The sequence below is a fragment of the Mastomys coucha genome, unplaced genomic scaffold, assembly GCF_008632895.1.
Source record: "Mastomys coucha isolate ucsf_1 unplaced genomic scaffold, UCSF_Mcou_1 pScaffold3, whole genome shotgun sequence".
NCBI lineage: Eukaryota > Metazoa > Chordata > Mammalia > Rodentia > Muridae > Mastomys > Mastomys coucha.
The window spans coordinates 34,704,744-34,730,906 of NW_022196909.1; the positions used below are offsets into that span (position 1 = coordinate 34,704,744).

The window sequence follows — 26,163 nt, forward strand, 5'->3', positions numbered from 1 at the left end:
AAAGAAAGAAAGAAAGAAAGAAAGAAAGAAAGAAAGAAATGGTTAATTTGAGCCGGAGAGATGGCTGTGTAGTTAATATCACTGGCCTGCTCTTTCAGAAGACCCAGGTAGTAGTGTTCCCAGCACCTCCAAGATGTCTCACAATTACCTAGAACTCCAGTTTCAGGGGGATCTGATGCCCTCTGCTGACTTTTGTAGGCACTGCATGCACGTGGTCCATAATACATGTGCAAACAGAGCAAGCTATATACCTAAAATAAAAATAAAAATATCTTTTTATAAAAAAAAAAACAATAAAAGGGTAGTAAGTTAACTTTGTCTTAGTTTGTTTGTTTTTTTTTTCTCTTTTTTTCTAAGATTAAAGACCATGGCCAAAGGCAATGTAAGGGAAACAGAGTATACTCATACACCTCATACATATAATCTATTGCGAAGGAAAGTCAGGGCAGGAACCTGGAGGCAGGAGCTCACTCAGAGGCCATAGAGGACAGCTGATAGCTGCCTTACTCCCAGGGGCTTGCTCAGTCCAGGCCCACCTGCCCAGGAGTGGCACCACCCACGGTGGGCTGGGCCCTCCCACACCAGTCATTAACCCAGAAGATGCCGGCCTAGACTTCTCCATAGGCCAATCAGACGAAGGCACTTCTCAACTGAGGCTTCTCTTCTCAGAGGTTGGTTGTTTGTGTCAACTTGACAGAAAACTAACCACCACAAGTTTTCTGTTACTGTTTTTTAGGGTTTAGGGTTTTTTTGTTTTTTTTTTGTTTTTGTTTTGGTCATGGTAGGGTTCTTTAAGATTAAGGAGAATAGTTATATAAAAGCAAACACTAGAAGTCCCATACTTCATATGAATAATGATTTCATGATTAAGAATAAAGTAGAGGTCCTGTCTCCATGGCAAACAAGCCTGTTTTGCTCAGAAGGGCTGGGCAAACGGAACATTGAAGCAACCGGAAAGGCGCTTGTGTGCCGTGACACCCAGTTAAACAGACTATGAGCACACACTCAGAGGCTGCGTTCAGTCCGTGGACTTATCCACCTGTGGACAAACAGCTGACCACTTGCTAAGGCTCTTTCCTGCTATGCCACTTTTTAGTTTTATGGAAGAGGCAGTTCCATTAAACAGAGCAGAGACCCCTATCTTATTTTATTTTATTTATTTTTGACTTTTATTATTTTATTTTTTGGTTTTCCGAGACAGGGTTTCTCTGTATAGCCCTGGCTGCCCTGGAACTCACTCTATAGACCAGTCTGGCCTCGAACTCAGAAATCCTCCTGCCTCTGCCTCCCAAGTGCTGGGATTAAAGGCGTGAGCCACCACTGCCCAACTAACCCTATCTTATTACAAGTCACATCTTTGTCTTTATATGGGTTGCTCTCACATCTATCCAGATGAGATCTGATTCGCTACAGACAGCTGATCCTTCAGGTGCATAGTTTCTTCCTATTCTTTTAGTATTGGAGACCCAAAGGAAACCGATACAAGTAAACTCTCTGTTAGTAAGCCATTCAAAATGCACTGTTGCTTTCTAATTAGCTATTCTTATCAGACAGAGCTCCCTGTAGGGAGGGCAGCTGAAGGATAGGTTAAATAGTAGATTTTTAAACAGGATTCTAAGATGACGAAGGGCTGGGCCAAATTTCTTTTTCTCTTCTCTCTTCTTGGTGATGCTAAGGATCAAACGCCAGGGGCGCACTCCGTGCCAGATTCCCATTCTGCTGCTGAGCCACACCTCAAGGGTTTGAAGTAGTTGGTGCTTAGGAAACATTCTTCTCATGTCTACACTCTGCATATGGCACCATGCAGCTGTTGCTCCATTTTGTGTTTCGCCACTCGGAAGCACGAGATGTAATTTGGTTGTCTCACCACAAGCAATCGTGAAACCCTTGGTTAGCATCACTTGCAACCACGAGTCGGTGATGCCGTGGCTGTTACCCACAAGGGCCGAGCTCCACTCTCAAGAAGTTTGGCCACCTTTCCTTTCTGACTTGACTTCTCTTGAGAAGTCGAGCAAAAACCAGAGCCGAAAAGTTTAGCAATTAACACCTCAAAGAGAAGGGGGGGGGGCATTGCTGGGCCCTTAATTGGCTTATGCTAGAAGCGTGTTCTTCTTGGTACTGATCGGATTATCTGCTGTGCGGGTTTTTCTAGTGCAAAGTACTTCCTGTTGCCTGAGCTCTGTGTGTGGTTCACAGTTTGGACCAGTGAAGACAGAACACTTTGTGATGGCTCAAAGCAGACCTAGGCTGTCGAGGCTACTCTGACCCGGCTTCGAGGTTTCTTAACAGGGTGCAGAGTTGACTCTTCATACAGATATTCTATTATCACATGCATCATCAAGACAAATGCACGAGGGGTCCTGGACAGAGCACGCAGCCGTGGGGTGCTTGCCCTGACATGCGCTGGACCTCAGGTGTGGCCCACCTGTATTGTTTCAGTCACAAAATACAATGAAAAGAAAAACTCTACATTTTCTCTAGAGAGAATGCTTGGTCCATCCATCATGTCTTTGTATAGACGAGGAGGGTACGAGGATGTTTATGAAAACGATTCTAGCATCGACCCTCATGTATATAATGAGTAATCTTCTATACATTAAATACACATTAACATATATATGTTGAGATATATATATAATCTTATATTAAAGATTAAGAAGTAATATTTTTGAATTATAGTATGCCGTATTCTGCACACCATGTGCATAGGTTGAAGCTGCAATTTTATCTTGCTAGTGTCTTAGTTCGGCCCTGCTTGCTGTCTCACTAAAAACTATGGAAGTGTCCTCTTCCCCCTTATGTTCTTGGGCAATATAATTGAGAAAACTGGGTAGCCAGATCCTATAGAAGAGAGCAGAGGTGAGAACCAAATACAGAGGGGAGAGAGAGGCCATCCCACTGCCTCCTGATTTGATAATGGAATCATCAGAAAGTACTATCTCAGGGCTGGAGAGATGGCTCAGTGGTTAAGAGCACTGACTGCTCTTCCAGAGGTCCTGAGTCCAATTCCCAGCAACCACATGGTGGCTCACAACCATCTGTCATGGGATCCCATGCACACTTTCTGGTGTGTGTCTAAAGACAGCTGCAGAGTACTCATACGCATGCCTTCATTCCCAGCACTTGGGAGGCAGAGGCAGGAGGATTTCTGAGGCCAGCCTGGTCTACAGAGTGATTTCCAGGACAGCCAGGGCTACACAGAAAAATCCTGTCTCAAAAAACAAAAAATAAATAAATAAATAAATATATTTTTTTTAAGTACTATCTCAGGAAAGGAGAGTTCAAGAAGGAATTCCTACACACACCCTCAGTTAGTGGTGAAACTCATGGATAGGATCCACACTGGAAGAAACTGGGCAGAAATGTCCCTAACAGCCCTTGTCTGATATAGCGTAATTCTTGGCAGTGAGTACTCAGTCCGGCAAGGATGGAGGCTTTTATCAATTTCCCAGCAAAGGAGCAAATGATGAATGTCTCCATTAGCATTCAGGTACCTAGCTCCCTTCTCGGCCTCACTGAGGCTCTAACTGACAGATCTGCACCAGAGGACTACAGAAATAACCTCAACCACAGTTAAAAATGACAAGAAAGCTTGCCCATCTGTTCACCCATGAAAGTCATCTTTAGCCTAACTTTGGGTATACAGAAATGAAGGGCCCTGGTTGAAGTGATATGTGAGACATTGTTGCGGTGTTTCCTCCTGTGTTGTTGTTCTCCCGGTTCAGCCACACTAAACCAGACAGGATTTAACGAAGCGCTGTGGGATCTATACCTGTCTCTTCTTTGTCAAGCCCCAGGGAGCTCCAGAGCATCAACACACGATGTCCTTGCCATGAGAATATTAAACATTTGTGATAGCGTGTATGCTTAGTAACTTAATTTCCTGATCCCATTGTATTCGTAAGTCACAACATCGTATCGTCCCTATAAATACACACAATCGAGACCTCAAACTATTAAAGTTGCATAAAGTAACTTATTAAAGTACATAACTGCTGAGTAGTTCCCCTCACTGCTTAAAGAAGCCAAGAGCCTCTCACATAGGCCTTTCTTAATATGGCGACGGCCACGTCCTCCCCCAGTCATAGGCTAGGTCATAATGAGTCCTCACCCCATTTTTAAAGTATTGAAAATGCTTTTATTTTGAATCACTTAAAAATCTCCTTTGAAAACTTTGCCTAGATTAAACTTGACAAGACTGTTTCATAAGATTGTTTTCTGTATACTGGCATTTGGACATCATTTCTGTTTACATAGCACCTTAACAAATTTTTAATATTTTCCAACTAGTGTGTAGCCTTGGATAGGAAAAAAAAGTTCATAAACAGAAAGTTCTTGTTTTTTAATATGAATATATACACAGAAGTAATTAAGTAGTGGGCATCTGCTTCTGGGCTTTTTAAATCTGCTAAACCCTAAACAAAAACGGGTCGTCGCCCATCCCTGATTTGATAACAGAATCCTAAGAGAGTACCCACCTGGCTGATTTTGACCATCCTTCTGTTTGCAGGACGGCTTCACGCCATTGGCCGTGGCTCTGCAACAAGGTCACGACCAAGTCGTGTCCCTCCTGCTCGAGAACGACACGAAGGGAAAAGTGCGCCTCCCAGCCCTCCACATCGCGGCCCGGAAAGACGACACCAAGGCGGCAGCTCTGCTCCTGCAGAACGACACCAACGCAGACGTGGAGTCAAAGGTAAGGGCCCCCGGATCGCGTCGGTCTTTCCGCACCCCTGTCTTTAAGTCACGCGGGCAACCTTCGGGGACACCCGGCCTCCCTCCTGGCAAGCTTGTGCCAAGAGAAACAGGAGATCACTAAAAGGGATGAGAGAACACACACGTTTGCCATGCCAGCCCACGCTGTCACCCCCTGCCTCAGTCAGAGAAGCCAGAGAAGGCTGTCCGTGCATGCCAAAAGGGAGCCGACGTTAGAAAAGGATTTTCATGCTTCCATAGTCTCCTCCCTTACGGTTTCACGAAGGGATGCATGGAACAGTGCAGCTCAAACAGGAGGGCCAGGCTGCAAAATGCTAGTGACCTTGTGTGCAAACTTCCAAGGGTTGATCTCTACGAAGATAGGCAGCGCAGCCAGGCAGGATGCGCTGTGGAAAGCTTGCCTCTGAGGAAAGAGCCACAGTTGACGATTCCCGTAGTCTTGCTTGGAAGTCCGTGGGGGGGGAGGGGCATTGGACTAGGTCTCTGTGTGGCCGTTTTTTTTGTCTAGCTTTCTTCCTGCACCCAACCCCCTTCCATCTTAGCTTCCATCTTCATCCCGTAGCTGCCATGAGCTTCCTGCCGTCCACGTCACCGAGTGAACTAACCGTTCATTTTTTCCTCCTCTTTGCCTCCCAATGTGTTAACCTAGATGGTGGTGAATAGAGCGACTGAGGTATATTTATGTATCTGTCTCCATTATTTGTTTTTTTTTTTTTTGGTGTTTGTTTGTTTTTGTATAATCGGGATCTGCTTCGTTGCTTTTCCATTTCCTAGGTTTGCTGCCTCATCCCGCCCACCCCCACCCCCACCCCTTCCTTCTTTGCATTGCCTTCTGTAGGCTAGAATCCTGCTTCACCCATCCCCTGGCCCTGAAGGAGCATGTGCGAGAGCAGACAGCAGGTGAATGGCCAGGGCTTTCTGCAGCTGAACTCGGCATTGGGAAGGAAGATTGAGGGACCCTCGAAATACCTATGAGTATTGTGACAGAGGAGAAGGCCTCTGCTAACTTCTGATGCTTATCGGCTGTACCTAAAGCTGCAGACACCCCTGTCTCTCCACTCCTCCGGGACTGACTCAGTCTTTAAGGGTTCTGCATGACACTTAACCCTCCGTGGTGTCAGCAACAGGAGAGTTTCTCAGAATGGTGCAACCTGACCCACCTTCCATGAGAGGCAGAGATGGCTAGCATGGCTAAGAAGCTTGCTAACAAACTAGACCCGCATCACCACTTTTAGGTTCCGATTTGGCGGGGGGCGGGGGGGATGGGGAAATGAATTGCTGCATGTTTGACTTTTTTTTAAAGAAGTAAAATGACCATGGCAGAAAAGCATCCATAAAATTGTGTTCCTGAGCAGGCAGGTGCTAACAACACAGATGAAGCATCTTGGTTCTTTGTAGAACATGATCCTCCTTGATATAAAAATCACCTTGATGGTATAATACCTCTGGAGGCCGACCCCCAAATTGCTTTAGTCCTTAAGACCGACATTTACTGTCGGCTCTGAATTGTCGTATAAGCTAACTGAATTTATTTTCACGAGTCTCCATAGCCAGTTCTTTTATCTGCCTAACACAGGAATGGTAACGGAGCCACACAGCTGTGAACTATAAGAGTTTCTGAGACGTTGACTTCCAAACAGTTCTGCTAAGTGGGTCCCTTAAATTCATTAGTCTCCATCCCTGGGCTTTTCCTGGCTCTCCCTCTGCCTGTGAGTGTGGGTTTCCTTAGAAACCCTACAAACCGTTCACCCCAGCACAGACCGGAATGTGGACCCCAGCATATTTTGCTCCCTCGTTTTCATTTGAGCATAGGAAGAGCTGGCAGGAATCCACCAACCGTCTTGTCATGTTTTCTTCACAGAGTGGCTTCACTCCGCTCCACATAGCTGCCCACTATGGGAACATCAATGTGGCCACGTTGCTGTTAAACCGAGCCGCTGCCGTGGACTTCACAGCACGGGTGAGTCCATGCATGGCAAAGTTGTCGTCGCACCTTCAAAGATGCGACAGATGGCTTCCATAGGTAGTATGACCTTCTGGTGGTTGAGAAATCAGGCTTGTTGCCTTACCTGGCATGCCTCTTGCTATTATATAGAAGGATGCTTGTTTCCTTAAAAGGGGAAGGTAAACAAAGATTGGGAGTGTATGTCAATGGGGTGGATCACAGATAATAAACTCTTATAGAGAAAATACATGTAAGTGATTGCAGTTCCCACAGCTGGGAACTACATCCACTTGTCCGTGTGAGCTATTCTAGAAGTGTTAGAAATTATTCGGTTGCATGGGTACGGGAGGGACCCCCAAGGCCCCACTCCTGGCCCTGTCTGAGGTGCTATGGGCAGTGGATGGTGACTAGAAGGAGGAGAGTCATTTTTCCCTGGGATTTGTGTCCATGAAGGGTTATCTGTGCTCCAGCGGAGGACCCCAGACCTATGTGCAAGGTGGCACTAATTTGACTCGATGTAATGTTTTTAGGGTGGCCAGGGTTAAGTGGGTGGAGGAACCTATTGGAGGGATCTAAATAATGTCGGAGGTTGGTTACGATCTTAACTCATTGTATACATGTATGAAGTTCTCTGCGTGTTGTAAGTTCACCATTTGTAAGATGAGTAAAGGATATAGACATACTAAAGTGATATCTATTCACTATCACATCACAGAAAGTCAGGGACAGAACACCACCACATGGCACCCCCACATCTGGACACCACGACATCTTCGTAACCATGATATCTAAGACGTCATCTTTGAGACCAGGTCATCGTCTAGAAAGCTGGGTTGAGGTGGGGTGCGGGTGTAAGGCCAGTACCAGCTGTGTACCAGTAAAAGTAAAATCACCTTTGAGATCGTTGGTAGGGTGGGTGGGCCTAGGCCAAGCATTGGATCTCCAGACGAAAAGCTGAATCCATCCCAATTGAACGGGCAAGGTAGGCTTCGCTTTGAGCAAGTGGTAGAGAGGAGGCTGGATTTCAGACTTAAAGAACTAATTCACTTACATCATCTCCCTTACCTGACAGTTGCCCAGCCTTCTTATGGGTCAGTGGTTCTAGAGAGAAATTAGCGAGCACTCAAGGGACACCAGTAGATCTCCACTGTGGCCATTCATACATTGAAAAGCTGTGTTGGTTTGAGTGGCTAGAGAGAATTTCTTCTCATTTGGCATCCCGCGAGTACCTCCATTTTGCTCCGAGACTCTCGGAAGGACAACTTCAGAGTGCTTCTGTTACCCCACATTAGCACTAAAGTCTAGACTCGGCCTTCTGGGTTTGTCTGTATAAGGTCTTGTCTTAGTCAGAGTTTGTATTCTTCCTCAAACACCATGACCAAGAAGCAAGTTGGGGAGGAAAGGGTTTATTCAGCTTATACTTTCACATTGCTGTTCATCACCAAAGGAAGTCAGGACTGGAACTCAAGCAGGTCAGGAAACAGGAGCTGATGCAGAGGCCATGGAGAGATGTAACTTACTGGCTGGCTTGCCCAGCTTGCTTTCTTATAGAACCCAAGACTATCAACCCAGGGATGGCACCACTCACAATAGGCCCTCCCATGCTTGATCACTAATTGAGAAAATGCCTTACAGCTGGATCTCATCTCCCTGAGATCTCATCTCATTTCCTCAAAGGAGGCCCCTCTCTCTGTGATACCTCCAGCTTGTGTCAAGTTGACACACAAAGTCAGCCGGTATAGGTCTTTTAACCAGGACCTATTTGGAGAGTCCATGTCTGGAAGTCTTTGAAGCTGACCTCTGCTGTCATTGAAAAAGTACCTGCTTCTGCTGAAGATAAGATTAGATTGGGCCAGGCAGTGGTGGTGCACGCCTTTAATCCCAGCACTTGGGAGGCAGAGGCAGGCGGATTTTTGAGTTTGAGGCCAGCCTGGTCTACAGAGTGAGTTCCAGGACAGCCAGGGCTACACAGAGAAACCCTGTCTCGAAAAACCAAAAAAAAAAAAAAAAAAGATTAGCTTTGAGAGGATGCTTAAGCAAACGAAGAGAGAATTACAATATCGTCATGTTCCTCTAGGCTACTCAAGTGTGTCCATTTCCCTCCCAGTGATGACTGCGCTCATTATGAGTGATGACCCTTTATTGATTGAAGATCGATGGGATCCTCAGACCTGTGCATGTTAACCTCAATGCATCACTGAAAAGTGATGTAAAAGGAGATACCAACTTGGGTTGGTAGAAAATATACCACACTTGCTGCTGCTTTGCTGGATCCAAAACTCCTCCTCCTCCCTAACCTGTCCTGATGGATGAGGCCTCTCGACACCATGCCGTATGGCGAAGGCTGTAGTGCAGCTGGGTTATACATCAGGCATAGGAGCCTTGGCCCTCTCGCCGGCTCCCAGCAGCCTCTCCTTCTCTCTGTTGGCGGTGATGGATGACTGGCTTTACGGTGTCAGGGGAGACTCTTTAGAAGGAGCTCGCCCATCTTACGTTCAAAATCCCTCCATCATTAGGAGTCTGTCATTTGCACTAGGATAGCCCAGAGGTCTCTCCCTTCTTCCACTCAAAGGCATATTCCATCATGGTTTCCCTCTGGAAAGAAACAAGGTCAATTTTGCAGTTAGGGTCCCATGGACGCTGCTCAGGATGATGAAGGGAAGCTGGTCGATTCCAGGTGCTAAGAACCAGCTACAAATGATAACCACAAGCCACAGATGGAGAACCAGGTGTGAATGGTAGTGTAGGAGGTATTTAGGGTAGCTGAAGCAGCCTATGTCTTTAGGGAGGGAGGTGGGGGGGGGGGTTCTGTATGCTTATCGTGACTGGGTGTGAAGGGGGACTGAACTGTTGAAGATTAGGTTGGTGGCCGGTGGCAGCACTGTAGGCTGGTGGCAGTGTTGTAGGCTGGTGGCAATGTTATAGGCTGGTGGCCAGTGGCAATGCTGTAGGCTGGTGGCCAGTGGCAGTGCTGTAGGCTGGTGGCAATGTTATAGGCCGGTGGCCAGTGGCAAGGCTGTAGGTTGTTGGTTGGTGGCAGTGCTATAAGGACACAGAGAGAGGATACTAACTAGTCAAAAGCCAGATGAGTAGGAGCCAGGATAGCACCTGCAGGTGTGGGTGTTTCTGGAAACCAATGAGGGACAGACACAAACCAGTATGACCAAGGGGAGGCAAATGCCCTACCCCGCCCCACCCAGCCATTCTGGCAACCAGACAGCTCTGAGCCATTCTGACAGCCAGACAGATCCCGTATTTTGTCATCACATTTCCCAGACTGCATCCTAAGAGTTTCGATCTTCCCATTGCGACTTCGGCCTGTCTTTATAAACTACCCTAGCTGACACCTTCAGTACGTCTCCTTGTATTATCTCTGCAGCTAACCCGCATCATCCCGGGGTCCCTCTATAGAACTGCTAAAGCTTTCTGCAGCCTAAACTGAGACAGCTCTGACAGCCCTGACACCGTCTGAACTGATGCCTGCCCCTTGTTCTCATGGCAAATCCTCCCTCTCTTGGGGAAGAGGATGTAGCTGAGACACCTCAGAGGCCTTGCTGATCACCATTCCAGGAGAGACCCCTTACAGGCTGGGGTGAGGAAAGGCCAAATCACATTGGGTGGATGTTTGTCAAGTTCCTCCTGTTGACTGAAGGAGATTCACATGTCCTCTTGCTTAGTGTTTCCTGGTCTGACCCCTGAAAGGGTAAGAGGTTCCTTCTAGAAGCTTCCTGGTAGCTTACAGATTAAAACGGACAGTGTAGAAGGATGGATGGAGTTCGTTGCCAGGTGGCTGTGACAAATTGGGGAATGACGTAATATTACAAATGTAGATTTCAAACCTTTAATATATGTCCACGTGTATACATGGAATATGGATTACAAATGCATAAATACTTGTGTTTTACACATTTTATTAATTCAGTGCTTTGACAATTTCACACCTACCTATATATTTCATGCCTATGCATACATATAATATATTCTAATGTTTGGCAGTAAACATTGGTATCCAAGGATCTCTGTGGGACATTCTGAATTGGAGTTGTGATTGTAAATACCAGCCCTGGTATAGCTGAGTCTACTTTTCGTTCCTTTGAGAACCCTTGGAACCCAAGCGAGAAGCGAGAGCCATTTACTCGGTGCCTGGGCTGTCTGAGCCATTCATGAGTGTGGCTAATTTTAATTGAAACCTAATTTAAAATATATATCCTTTGAGCCAGGCATAGTACACACTAAACAGGCAGATCTCTGTAAGTTTGAGACCACTGCGATCTATACAAGCACTTCCAGGCTAGTTGGGGTTCTATAACAGGACCCTTAACATTTCATGTCCTCCTTTTCAAGAGCATTCTAGGTGCTCACCATGTGCCTATGGCAAGCAGGTCGAGTAACACGTGCCACTGGTAGGTAACACTTTGGGACTCTTCACTAGTCTTTAAGCATCCCGTTAGCCCTGTCTTGTGTGCGTCATGCATTCTGTTTGGCATCTACACTGGGCAACGTCTACAGTGCTGTACTTTTCGAGACCACCAATATCGGTAGTTTCTTTCTGTTTCCCCAAACCAGCCTCTGTGCTGTTGACTTTGACACGAGTGTCATCCTCCGAGCCATCCAGGGCAGACCTCACTATGCTCAGCGTATGCGCTCCTCATAGCTATGGCTCTTTGAAGATAAAAAGCCATGTATTTCAGAAAACCATTCCTCACTGTTCTGGAAACAAGGAGGCAGGGTGTTTGTGTGGCCAGGGAGCCCTTTGTCTCTCTGCCATGCCCAGGCACCCTTGGCATACCAACATACCAAAGGAGTCACCAGAAAGAAGGCTCTGCAGCATTCCATTCAACCGGAGGGCTGGCCCTAAGTGTGAAGAACATTAAGACTGCTTTCTGTTTCCTTCCCTTCCTCTCAAATAGAATTTATGGTCACAGTGATTTAAAAGCTCTAATTAATTAAGCATGTAATCAATTCCTGCTTCTGTGTTAGTCTTTCACACTTTATATCTCAATTATATGTGAGGACCGAAATGTAATAGAATACACTAACAGCTCCCTCCCGCACCCTGCTATACATACATGAGGTTTTTTTTTTTTTTTTTTTTTTTTTTTTTTTTTTTTTTTTTTTTTTTTTGGTTTTTCAAGACAGGGTTTCTCTGTGTAGCCCTGGCTGTCCTGGACTCACTCTGTAGACCAGGCTGGCCTCAAACTCAGAAATCTGCCTTCCTCTGCCTCCCAAGTGCTGGGATTAAAGGCGTGTGCCACCACCGCCTGGCCCATATGAGATTTTTTTAATTGCTCAAGGTCAAGTCTGTATCTTCTCGCACACTGTGGAGTCTACAGGGTTGAGAGCTCAGCACCTGGCCCCGGGAGAGACGGAGTATAAGCTTACAAAGCTCAAAAGGGAATGACAACATCAGTTCTAGGATTCCCTGCCTATTACACATGGACAGATCTTGTTCTCAAGACGGATCCTTTCCCAGCTCACCAAACTCCCATTGCTTCGGCCTGAAACGTGTTTAGACGTATAAGCTGCTCCCCGCCCGAGCTGTACCAAGGAAGGAGGGATGCCTCGCGAGTCTGCAGAATTCCCCAAGCCATTTCACTCACCGACCCCAAGTGGTGCTGAAGGATGGGCTACCCTGAGCATCATTCAACTCACATGTGTAGATGGCCTTGGGAGGACAGCCAAACCCTGGGCATCCAGGATATTAGCATCAGGACCACAGACTCGGGATGTGAGAGCACAGTCTAGGCAACTTTCAGAGGGTGTGTAGAGAGATGTCAGCATGCCCCAGTTAAGAGTACAGCTGGGCCTGGAGAGAGTTCAGTGGTTTAAGAGCACCGACTGCTCCTCCAAAGGTCCTGAGTTCACTTCCCCGCAAGTACAAGGTGTCTCACAACTAACTAATGCCAATGACGGCCCTGTCATATACACGGTGGGTTCATGACATAATACATGATGGCGCCCTGACCCCTGAAGAAGTGCATGACACCTCGATTGAGAGGCATGGCCAACCAGTAGGAGCTCCTGACGCCTTTGTGGTGGTGGCTGTCACTGTCCCAAGAGACACTCACTCACTCTAGGACAGGCTTCTTCCCTCAAGAGCATGGCACCTGTCCAATAGGTAACATGGTAGCGGGTCTCTGGAGCACTTCTGATAATCAGAGGTGTGTCATGGGCAGAAATATCCTGCAGGACGGCTTGCTGGGGTTTAGGTCACCAGTGTAAAGCCAGTCTTGAAGAAGTGTTTAAGGGATGGGGAGAGATGGCTCTGCCGTTTAGAACACTGGCTGCTCTTGCGGGAGCCTGAAGCTTGCTTCGCAGTACCCACATGAGGCAGCTCACAAGTGAGGCACTAGGAGGGGATAGGATGTCCCCTTTGGCTTCCTCGGCACCCATGGACACACAGACCCAAACATGACAAATACAAAATAAATCTTGAATAGAAAAGAAGTTAGTCACATGGCATAGCCTGGAGAAGGAAGAACTCCAATAATGAAAGAAAAAAACAAAACAACAACAACAACAACAACAACAACAACAACAAAAAACACGTGACAGGAACCAGAGGCACCTGTCCCTCTCCCATTTCCCCTGAACTTCAATCTATGCACCGAGAGCAGGGGTTTTTTGGTGACCCAAATAAATCCTATTTTGAAATCCTGCAAATCAAAATTCTATTAAGGCCAGAGTCAGTGGAGCTTAGCTTACCTCATTTCCACTTAAAAAAAATAAAATAAAATAAAGCTTTAGAGTTTTCCTTCCCACCAGTTAGCTCCAGAAGCTGCACCGGCCTGCCACGACCTGGGCTGACCTCCCGCTGTACATTCCGGTACATTTCCCCGCACTGCCTGTCCTCAGATGTCACTTTTGGGTTACTCAGCGGCACCCTCATCCCATCCTCTAGGATTACTGGCATCTCCATAGGAACCGGAATGAAGTCAGACTCCTCCTCTGGCAGCGTGAGGATTGTAGAAAGGCAGAGAAGCCCATAAAGTGAAGACGTTAGCATTTTGTAAACTTCAGAGGCAAGGGGGAAAGTGCCTCGGGGCACGTGCATGGTCCACTTAGATGCAAGAGAGTCTGTGAAGACACATTCAGGAAGGAGACCTGTGTGGATTAGCATAAGTAGAGACACTGATGAGGTGACACTTCACTAGAAACCGTTACTGGAGTCGGCCAGAATATGAGAGAGCTCTGAGGTGGAGCACGCGCTTAGCACACACCGTCTGAGGCACCTCTCGAAAGAAGTCTTAAACCCGGAAAGGAGAAAAGCAACAGAGGCTGCATCTCTGATCCAAGTGTGAATGAGTCTACAGAGGAATGATTGGGCCAATCAGGGCAGTGCCAGCCAGGCTGAGGGCATTGGCCTGAGCCCACACATAAGGCAGGAGTTCTTGGCAGTCCACGTGAAGAAGCAAAGATAGAAGTGTGTTCCTTGTACATTGCAAGGTGTGTGGAAGTGAAGCCAGTGGTCTTGCTATCCTTGGTCACGTAGAGGGCTGTGGGTGAGACATAGCCGACGCTGGTTTCTGTGCGCTCTCCACAGTCCTCCCAGAACCTCTCAAGGGATAACGGATCATCATTCTCCTTGGAAGACTTCGTAATTGATAGAGGACTTCTGTTCGCCGTTAGCGTATAGTATATTATGCATAATGGTGGGCTTCATTATGGCATTTGCCTACTTATCTATAATGTACTTTGATCTTTTGCAACCGAGAGGCATTGCTGGTTTTCCCGAGGCTTAGCTTGCGATGAGAGTGGTCCTGCGTAGTTCAGCCTCTATGCATAAGAAGGATCTGCTTCAAAGCCCTCATGCGGTTGTCCAGTGTCCATAACACAGCTGCCCAAATACACTGAACAAGCAACCATGTGCAGTCATGTGCTAGAGCAGGACCACCTCCCGGGAAGAAGGGCAGTGGGGGAAGGCTAAACCAGCGCTTCTCAACCTGTGTGTCTCGGCCATTGTAAAACACATATTTCCAATGGTCTTAGAAACCCCAACCATAAATGTATTTTCCTTGCTGCTTTGTAACTGTAACCTTGCCACTCAGGTGGTGTCTTAGTCAGGGTTTCCATTCCTGCACAAAACATCATGACCAAGAAGCAAGTTGGGGAGGAAAGGGTTTATTCAGCTTACGCTTCCACATTGCTGTCCATCACCAGAGGAAGTCAGGACTGGAACTCAAGCAGGTCAGGAACCAGGAGCTGATGCAGAGGCCATGGAGGGATGTTTCTTACTGGCTTGCTTCCCCTGGCTTGCTCAGCCTGCTCTCTTAGAGAACTCAAGACTACCAGCCCAGAGATGGCACCACCCACAAGGGGCCCTCCCCTCTTGACCACTAATTGAGAAAATGTCTTACAGCTGGATCTCATGGAGGCATTTCCTCACCCGAAGCTCCTTTCTCTGTGATAACCCCAGCTCGTGTCAAGTTGACACACAACACCAGCCAGTGCAGGTGGTGTCTCAGGTGTGAACCACTGCTCTAGAAGTTGGTACTCACCATGAGATTTCTCCTTTTGGAACGCCTAACGGCACCTGACAGCATCTCTTAGTTCGCACTACATAAACTTTGAAAAGAAACAGAAACCCATGCAGAATTCCAGCCGACCTCCGCTGCTCCCTGGTTGAACAGGAGATGCAGTAAAACAGACTCCACTTATACCTCTAGGTGAGCCCTTTAGTATAACAGCGATTTCCATTTCAGACCAGGGAGCTAGAAAGTAACTGTGTGTGCTTGACTCTGGAGTAGTTTAGGATAAGAAACAGTGAAGAGGGGACTAGGGTGATGGCTTAGCCAGCCTCTGCCAGCAGGAGGACATGAGCTGGGATCCCAGACCCCATCTAAAAATCCAGGCATAGCAACACTTACTGACAAGCCTGGCACTGGAGGTGATGGAGAAGTGGGAGGATCTCAGGAGCTCGGTAGCCAACCAGCCAGACTAGCTGAGTCAGGGAGAGACTGGCTCAAAAGTAACCTGGAGAGCAACTGAGAAAGATAACTGATGTCAACCTCTGCCCTCTGCATACATATTACATACACACACACACACACATGCATATATATGTACATACACATATGCACACATACACTCACATACACACACATGCACACATATGCACACATATATACACATATACAAACACACACACACATATGCACACATAGATACACATATGTACACATATGCACACATAGACACACATAGACACATATGCATATATATACACACTTATGTACACATATACACACATACACACATATGTACATACAAACATAGACACATACATACACACACACACCACAAAAGAAGTTGTGTGTGTGTGTGTGTGTGTGTGTGTGTGTGTGTGTGTGTGTGTGTATGTGTGTATAATCAACATAAGGTAACAATGAAGCTGGAAAATTCTGACACCAGAGGTCCCAGGTGTGCCTACCTATAAATGTCATACAGGCTGCAGGCTAGAGAAACCTGATGGCTGGAAGTTTGCTCTCTGGGGGTATCCAGGTACAGGATGAATTAAATCCATCCTTTATTCTTTAATAATCATGCTTTGGATATTTGGGATGAACTTTCCATAGCTAGAAATCTGGTGACCTCATAACAAAGACACGGAACACACACTCTGGCAAGGCTTACAAGGCAAGCCTTTCACCACGAGGAGTGAGGCCCTGTGAGTCTTGAGGTCAAAAATAGATTTCCCAATAGTTCATTAGTGAGGGCCTCTAGCTAACTCTCCAAGTCTGCAGTGGGTACTTGGCCAGCCACATCTTTTAACAAGCATGTCCCATGATTCTTCTGATTAGGCAAGATTAGGAACTATTTATCAAGGTCAGGCTGGGAGAATCTTTGTCTACAAGTTGCCTAAAGTTGCATCATTGAAATCTTTTTGAATAATCTTTTTTTTTTTTTAAGTCATTGGCTCTTAATTGTTCTCTTGATGTTTATAGCACTTTAATAGCAATCTGGGTTTACATTGCGTCTTAAAGGTTACAAAAGCCATGAATATATATAGCGTTTCCTTCGAACCCCACAAGAACAACTATTTTTACAGAGGAAAAACATTGAAGTCACCAAGGAACTAACTGAGGGTCTGAGGTCATCCCTGGAATGAAGCAGCAGGGCAGGGCTCTGAGCTCAGGCTTGTGGATTCAGTTCTGCGCCGTCGGACCTAGGGCATCCACTGAGCTGGCGGAGCATGAGCTCAGGGCGCAGTGAGCTGGAAAGCTCTGGCTCTTGACAGTAGCTTCATGTTGGTCCTTAGGAGAACATGTCTGCTTCTTAGGACAAAGGCTCTGCACCCTCGCAAGGCTCCCTTCTCTAGCTCTGTGTGCTTAGGAGGTTCATAGGCACCCTTTCCCTTCCTCCATGTGTCTGAAACTTATTTAGCAAGTGCCCTGTTTATCTGAAGACAAAATGGAGGCCAATTACCCAAGAAGGGGAAAAAGGCTATGTTTCCAAAGAGCTGGGATCCTGATAATCTGCAAGAGATTTTTACTTTCTAGGAGGAATAGAAAGGGAAAAATAAATCCCACATAGAAATAAGCTCCAGATGTGTCAATATTGATTGAATAGTAAGGAAGATGCACCATTCTGAGGGCCCTCCATGTTTTGGCTTTGTACTTCGGGTAGTAGAACTTTAGGAAACTGGTCCGAAGGATTATATTGAAACCACTCTGTTTATGAGAAGCATCACTAGAAATCTAGAATCTCTAGATAACCTCGCTCAAGTTACGTTTTGAAATGACGCTCTCCAACATACAGGAAGGACGTTGGTTTTTACGTTACGCTTTTGAAACTTTTTCAAATTTAATTATTTTTATTTTACACGGATGAGTGTTTTGCTGCCTATGTGTCTGGGCACCACCTGTGTACCCACCTGGTATCTGTGGAAACCAGCAGAGAGACTCAGATCCTCTAGAACCGGAGTTACAAATGGTTTTGAGCCATCGTGGGGGACCTGGGAATCAAACCTGGGTCCTCTGGAAGAGCGGCCATTGTTCGTACCTGCTGAGCCGTCTCTCCAGCACCCAATTTAACTATCTCACTCTTTGGTGATTGCCAGATCTCATTCCCCGCCCCCACCCCTGGGTTAAAAGCATTCGTTTCTCTTTTTTAGTTAGTTTCATTTCGCTTTTATATGAGAATTTCATACATAGTACGATGAATTTTGACCATATCCACCCCATCCCCTCCAACTTCCCCAGAACCTTCCTTCCAATTCCCAGCTCTGATTACACATCCTCGTTTCTTGTTTGTTTGATCGTTTGTTATCAGACCTCACTGAGTTCTGTTGCAGCTGCTAGTGTGTGCATGGACATAGGGTCATCACTGGAACACGGGCAACCTGTAAGCCCATACTCCTGAAGAACACTGCCCTCCTCTCTCTCGCCTAGCCACCATTAACTGCCAGCAGCTCTTAGATTGATCTATGAAGTTATGAGCCCTTCTCCCCCCAATTGCTCATTTTTTTATGGAATAACTGAAATGCAGCTTGAAATATATATTTAAAAAGCGTAGAGTTGGGTATCATGGCTGGCAATTATAATCCTAGCACCTGGGAGGCTGAGACGGGAGAATCGCCATAAGTTCCTGGCCAGCCTGGTCTACAGAGAATGAGAGCTTTCTTCACGCTTAACCTCGGTGGTTCTCAACCTGTGGGTCACGACCCCGTTGATGACAGCCTGGCCATTTCACAGGGGCAGCATGTCAGATGTCTTGCCTATCAGATATTTGCATCACAATTAGTAACCGTAGCAACATTACACTTCCGAAGTAGCAATGAAAATAGTTTTATGGTTGGGTGGTCACCACAACATGAGGAACTGCTATTAAAGGGTGGAGGCCTTAGGAAGGCGGAGAAACCACTGCTCTAAAACAACAAGAGTAACGAAGAATGGATATCATGTATTGAATGCCTATAGGGTAGCAGCTTAGGTAAGACAAGCCTTAGCAAGGGTTTGGAGACCAGGGAACTCTTACATACATGATAGGAAAGTAAAGTCATCAGGCCGCCATGAAAAGAGTTGAGGGTTTGCTTAGTATAAGGGGGGCTGGAGAGATGGCTCAGTGGGTAAGAGCACTGACTGCGCTTCCAGAGGTCCTGAGTTCAATTCCCAGCAACCACATGGTGGCTCACAACCATCTCTGATGGGTTCGGAATGCCCTCTTCTGGCACACAGGTGTACATGCAGATAGAGCACTCATATCCAGTAAATAAATAAATAAATAAATAAATAAATAAATAAATAAATAAATTTTGAAAGAGAGAGAGAGGGAGAGAACATAGGCACCATTAATTCCACTTCTGGGTACATGGCCATCCTCACACCACAAAAAGAAAGCATTGTGGAGGGAGATTGTCCACCTGGATTCCTAGCCTTAGGAAAATCCAGAAGCTGAAGACCCCAGTGTCCAGGGACAAGTGAACGGATCAGCAGGAGGTGGCACACACATGCATTTAGACTACCACTTAACCTCAAGAAAAGTAAGAGAAACAGCCGGGCGATGGTGGCACACGCACGCCTTTAAGCCCAGCACTTGGGAGGCAGAGGCAGGCGGATTTCTGAGTTCGAGGCCAGCCTGGTCTACAGAGTGAGTTCCAGGACAGCCATGGCTATACAGAGAAACCCTGTCTGGAAAAAAAAAATGTAAGAGAAACTTACATACTACACACCAGATGCCACGCAGAGGACCTCTGCTCGGGTGACATGAGCCATCACAGTAAAAGCAAACGCTGAGCGGTCACCTCCATGAAATGTCCAGGATGGACAGACACCGAGACAGAAGCAAGAGGAGCACACGACAAATGTCTTCTTAGATACAGTTCCACTTTTCAAGGTGCAAAGAATTCTGGAGAGAGGTTATGCTACGGTGCGAGTCACAGAAGGCTTACCCCACTGTGCACGTCATGGCTAAAACAAAAAACTATTAAGGTATACATAATTTACCACTATGAGTATATTGAAAGCTGCCCCACTATGCTAGCTACACAGAAGTTCAGCGGGCTGTGAAGCCAGTGGGGAGAGTGGCATCAGAGCTAAGATGGCATCATACATTACTCCTTTTGGAGTGGTAACCCTTCCCACACATTTTTCGTCACCCCCATCATCAGCCCTCTTTCATTTAATTTAAATCTGATGTGAATTCTGCATTGGCACAGCAGGGTAGGGAATCGGCCTGCCCTCGCTCTAGGAAAAAGCATAAATGACCTCGCTTGGAGATGTTTTGAAGTGAGCTTGAGTTTTTAATGGGAAAGCTGAGAGGGGAGACATAAGCAGGCACTCCTCAGCCGAGGGGACTTACTCCAGATCTCTGACATGAACAGCCATGGGTAGGAAGGACCCCACCTCTTCCTACCGAGGAATAGCATGTGCATTCTTTGTTACCATGTGTCCCTCCAAGGTGGCATCTGTCGCTCCTCGGCCTCACGTCGCAGGTTCCTCTGCTGTGTTCTCAGCAGCACAGTCTTGCTGTGGCCCTAAACATTCTCTTCCAATGCCCTCTTGCATTCATCTTGAGAGCTGCCTCTTCTAGGACCTTCTGATTTCGCCAGGTGACTTCTGATTGGCCTGCATCACCTGAAGTTTTTCTATCCAAAAATCCATGTCATAATATCCTTAAGAGGAGCGATGATCTCATAAGCTTTGGTCACTCTCTATATTATAATGAAGAGTGTCCTGCCTAGCACCTGTATGCTTCTTAAGTGCCAGGCTCCATTCCCTTTTATTTCTTTTATTGCATTTAATTGTGTGCACGTGTGCACATGCATGCACACTGTGTGTGTGTGTGTATGTGTGTGTGTGTTCATATGCACACTCACTCAGGCACACCTTCAGGCATGCACCCATGCATTCTACAGGCACGTGTGGAAGTCAGAGGACAAGCTGCAGACATTCATGCTCTCCTCCCATCATATGAGTCCCAGGGATTGAACTCAGAACATCAGGGTTGGCCGCAAGCCCCTTTACCCAGTGACCCATCTGACTGTCCCCTTAGCTACACGTCTAATCCCTGCACCTACCAGGCAGGCCTCTTGGTGTTCTTGTCAGGAGTGTTAGTAGCCTGGTTTTCTAGGTAAGAAATCTGAGATGCCTAGAAATTCAATGAGCTCTCCTTAAATTGTGCACCTCGTGTTGGGCAAGCTCTAGAACTGAGTGCGGGTAGTCCAGCATCTCCAGTCTACCGTCACTGTGGCCTTCTTCTAGATTCTCCATACTTCCCTAAGATTGGAAGCTCGCTATATTGTTACTTCTCATCAACACAGCACTAGCCTAGTGAAGGAAGCACGTGAAGGCAAACTGTGATAAATTATTTAAGTCTTGGAGATCGTTCGTAAAATATGGATAAGCTTAATCTCTCTCTCTCTCTAGGACCATCTTGTATTAAATGAGATAAAAAGTTAAGGAATGATTTTTTACTTTTTCCTTCGTCGTTTTTCACGTGAATCATCTGGCCTGGAGCTCACTCTATAGACCAGCCTATTTTTTGAGCTTGTGGAGAGCAGCTGTGTTCCTCTGCCTCCCGGGGGCTAGAATTAAAGGTGTATTCTGCCCAGTTGTATCCCTTGACAGCCCTGTAATTGAGGTAGGGGAGGTATTTATCTGTCACATGCATGCACATATAAAATTACAGTATAATGGCACATTCCCACCAGCATCTAGCAAGAAAGCACATGTAGGAGGCTGGGTATCGGGCCTGTTCCCTCTCTGGATGAATTGTGCTTCTAAGTGGATGTATAAGGAATGTCTATAAAATTACAACAAGCATAGAGTTTCTTCTCTGTCCCAAATGCATTGTTAACAATCTTCTTTCTATTTCTAAGTCAGGTTTTAGAGCTAAAAATACATAGTACAGGCTCTTGTAAGGGTTTAGGGGGCAGGGGTAATCATCTTAATGTAAATAGTGGGCATGCACTGAGATGACTCAGAGGGAAAAAGGCGCCTGCAGTGGAAGCCAGAAACCTGAGTTTTGATCCCTGGAATTTACATAAAGGTGGAAGAAAAAAAAACCAACTCCACACATGCACCAAAGTACACAGGCACCCACTCGGATATATCTTAAATATACAGTAAGAACAAATTGAATAATGGATTGGAAAAAAATGGCCCAGTGGTTAAGAGAGCATTGCTGCTCTTCCAGAGGACCCAAGTTCAATTCCCAGCACCAGCTGTCTGTAATTTCTGCTCCTCTCTGGAGTTCCAATGCCTCTGACCTCTAGGGCAGGCAGCACCTTCATTCACGTGAGCACACCACGCACAGATATGGACACACGTGTGCGTAATGAAAATAAAAACAAAATCTTTTTTAAAAAAGAAAAATGAATAAGTAAATAACTATCATTGTAAAATATCCTAGGAAATGATCCAACCCAAAGCCCAGGAGACAATCACTGTATTCTGGCGACTGTTGTTCCCCTTCATGAGAAGTAGGTGGCACAATGTGCCCTACAGAGTTAGGGTCTTAGCCATAGTTTCATAGTTTGATGCCTTTGAGGGGTGAAGGCGCTGATGCAGAGGTCTGTCTGAAAGTCCAGATGGAAGGTGGTTAAGGGCCAGGAAGCCCCGAGTAAGAGCGATGGGAGACCTTCCCAACAGGGAACCAGCCATGACCTGTGTTTTGTTAGCCATTTGGCCAGATAATGGGCCCATAAATTAGAAATGATTAAGCTTTCTTATCCTGTAAATTTCTTTTCTCAATCTCCTAAATAGTAATCCAGATGCTGTCAGTATCCTATGTCAATATTTATATCGCCAATTCTCTTCCTTGTGTATAAAGCGTATGTGTGTGTATGAGTTTGACTTTGTGTAAAAATGATTGAGAAGTAGATGACAGGGAAAAGAAGCCATTGGATAGACTTACCTTTCGGTCAGGGTAGTAATTACATTCAATAACATCATGGAAAAGTTAAAGAAGGTACTGTTTGTATTGGTGATGAAAGTGTGGCTTCTAAGGAAGCCCAAAGGTTCTGGTAAAATGGGAAGGATGATGCCTGGGAATTGGGAGCTGTAGATCTTGGCCAGATCCCAGTTCTGTACATGGCTTAACCACCCTGAGTTTTTTTCTCTCCTGGCCATTAGACCAAATAAAGCCTGATGCCCTTATCTGTTAAACCACATTGTCAAATGCTAATGTACCCCGTAATGTTTTGAATGTACCAAGAAAAAAAGAATCTTTGGTAAAAGAGAAAAAAAAACACATTCTATTAATATGCTAATTCATGCTAAAGCAAAATCTGCTTTAGTTTGTTCAAAATTCCTATCAAGCCAGCTTGGCCGGCTACTACTGCGAACCCGGCCCTTGGGAGGCAGGTAGGAAGGTGAAGAGTTCAAGGTCACCTTCAGCTGTGTGGTAAAATGCTGTCTCAAAGACAAATCACATCAGATTTATTTTTCTGTATTTTAATCTAGATTTCTCATCACAAATAACATAGATCTTCCACCTCAGTGAAAGAAAGATGGGCAGGCGCTGGGATGAGGGGAGGGGAAAATAGCAATATAGCTGTAGTAGCTATCTGGGCTGGGAGACTCCCTCAAACTCAGATGTGAGGGTAAAGCTGATCCGTGCCTGTCACAGGAGTGAACGCAGATGGTGTGAGCCTCTGCCCAGGCAGTGTTGGTGCAATGCAGGTCAAGTTGTACTGAAAAGTACCCACTTTCCCACTGTGCCCTGTGCCAACATCCATGGCTATTACTTTTAGAAAAGATGAGGGTAGATAAGATGTCTACAATCCTCCCGTGAATGACAAGTGAGTTGTTGGCCTGACGTGTGTATATGTGTGTGTGTGTGTGTGTGTGTGTGTGTGTGTGTGTGTGTGTGGCCCTTTTAAAATGTATGTATGTGCAAATATAAATGTCGAGGGACTTCTCCTGCTCTTCCTGTGTCTTATATACTATGTAGGCATGTAACTTACTTCCTATGGTATGTGTCTCCCAGTATCCTTTCAAATGTCCCCTCACCTTGCATAGGACGTGAGAGTCCTGTGACAGGAGATCTCCGAGGCCTCCCTGTGACGACACAAGTTTGTGGTGCCCATTCTCGTATACACCATGAAACCCACAGTCATTCTCATTGTTTCTACTTTATGTGGTGACTGATTTCTTATATTTCTCTTCATTCTTGTCATCTCCAGAAGCCCTTCTTTCTTCGTGTAGGTCTAATTTTCCACGAGGTAGCTAGCCATGCCCTTACTGTCTTGGGACTCTCCCTATCTGTTTCCCTGTTGGAGGGCTGTTATAGTAAGTGGTCTCTCTCACCTTCCGGGGACTCATAGTTTATCTCCATCTCCAGCGATCTGACTGTGTCCTGTGTATGATTTGTTGGTAGGGGTTCACCTGGTGACCCGTCTGCCCCTAGAGGACCTGCCTTTGTTTCTTACCATGCTTGAGGTCCCTTCTTCACCCGTGAGTGTTGTCCTCATGTTCCTCGCATCTGACTCTATCCTCTTATGTCTCTACTGGCATTTCTCTCGCTTTACATCTTAATGTTTCTTCACCCATTACACCCTGACTCTGTGTCTTCTTATGCTACTCCTGCTATTTCCCTCTTTTTATATCTTAATGTGAAAATTTTATTAACTGACATGTCTTTTAACGTCCCTGATTCTTTGCCCTGATCTAAAGATGTCTACTTATGAGACTAATCAAAAGAATTCTTCATTTCTGAAAAAAAAAAATATATATATATATTATATATTTATTACATATAGTATTATGCATACTATAATATATACTATATGCTCTATGGTATATATGCTATATACTGCATATATTCTATATATTTTCCATATCATGTTATGTATAGTTTATATAATAAATATCTACTGTATATAATATGATGTGGAAAATATATACTACATAGTATATATAACAAGTATACTATATAGCATATATAGTATATACTATATATGTGCCATATATAGTATATACTATATAATATGTATAGTATGTATAATACTATATATAGTATATATTATATATATATTATATATATATAGTATATAATAACATATATTATCCAGCATTTCACTAGGCTCTCTTAAGAATTCCAGCTCTTGGCTCAAATTCCATCAGTCTCTTTTAATTAAGTTCTATACAAAGTCTATCTGTTTTCATTTGCTCCTCTCCACCCTCCTGCCACATATCCTCTCCACATCCTACACAGACAGAGAAATGTCACTGTGTACAACTCAGGTCACTTTATTCTCAGTCCTCACTTCTTCATCCTTATTGCCCATGTGCCACAACCATCTCAATTTTCCACATCCATTAAGGTCTCCTGCACCCCTTGAGGGTCCCCTTCCTGAGTTTGTCATCTATGTGAGCATCAGCAGGCAGGAACACACTTCTAAACTTTGGTTCTGAGCACAAGAAAACATGAGGCATTTGTCTCTCTGAGTCTGTCTGTCTTTTCCTTAGCAGGCTGAATTCATTTTCATGAAATTGGCATGATTTTATTTTTCTTTACTGTTGTATAAAGTTCCACTGAGGGATTGAGGAGGTGAGTTACTGAGCAAAAGGTCTAAGTTCAGCTCCTCAGTACCCACAAAAAAACCAAACACAGTAACATATGAGTCTCTCATCTAAGTGTATCCCTACAGGGAGATGGGAGAGAGAAACAGGAGACTCCTCCTCCGAAGCTCACAAGTAGCCTGTGAGTTCACACAGTAGGGGTTTGGGGGAGCTATCTCAAACAAAGCAGAAAGGATAGGACCGACACGCGGGCATGCATGCACATGTATGTGCTCACAAACACTCTCGACTCCACAAAGATGAACAAGCACATACTACACAGACAGAGAAATGTCATTGTGTACACGCACTACATTTTCTGTAGCTACGCGTCTATTGAAGAACACCTAGCAGACTCTATAACAAGGCTGTTGTGGAGTGCAGCTATGAGCAGGATGCGTGCGAGCGTCTTGTAGCGTGTTAACTTCAGTCCTCTGTTCTGAATCCCCATAGGCGCACCTGGCCCATTGGGTAGTTCTAGTTTCCGACCTTTGAGAAACCTCCAAACCGATTTCCATAATTGGTAGGCAAGCTAACACTCCCTCCAATGGTACATACGTGTTCCTCTTTCCCCACATCGCTCCAGCGTTCCCTGCCATTCGTTTAACAAAGACGGCCATTCTGAAAGGGATGAGATAGAGTCTTAAAGCAGCTTGAGTTTTCCCTGCTGGCTAAGAATGTTGAACACTGGGCTTGAGAGACCACACAGAGGTTAAGAGTGGATGTGAGAGACAGAACCTGGTCATCAGGGATGGACCAGCAGAGCTTTCGCGTTACCTAAACTTCAAATTCCTCAGCCGGAGACTTTGCCTAGACTCAAAAACACCCCACTTTGCAGACAGCTCCACCCACCCTTGTTTCTCCCTGTCTCTGTCTTTCTGTCTCTTGTCTCTCTCTCCCCCTCTCTCTCTTTCTCTCTCTGTCTCTCCCTGTCTCCTCTGTCTCTCTCTGTCCTGCTCCCGCCCTCCCTCCCTCCCTCCCTCCCTCCCTCCCTCCCTC

The 26,163-nt window shown here is 45.7% G+C and overlaps 1 protein-coding gene across 41 annotated transcripts in view; it reads left to right on the plus strand.

Annotated features, from left to right (window-relative positions):
• Window positions 1-26,163, plus strand: part of Ank3 (ankyrin 3) — a 642,120-nt gene that overhangs the window by 424,060 nt on the left and 191,897 nt on the right. For all 41 annotated transcript variants that reach the window (XM_031347661.1, XM_031347659.1, XM_031347665.1 and 38 more), the window contains 2 exons: window positions 4,511-4,696; window positions 6,578-6,676. In XM_031347661.1, coding sequence (XP_031203521.1) covers window positions 4,511-4,696; window positions 6,578-6,676 — 285 coding nt within the window. The remainder of the gene's footprint in view (window positions 1-4,510; window positions 4,697-6,577; window positions 6,677-26,163) is intronic.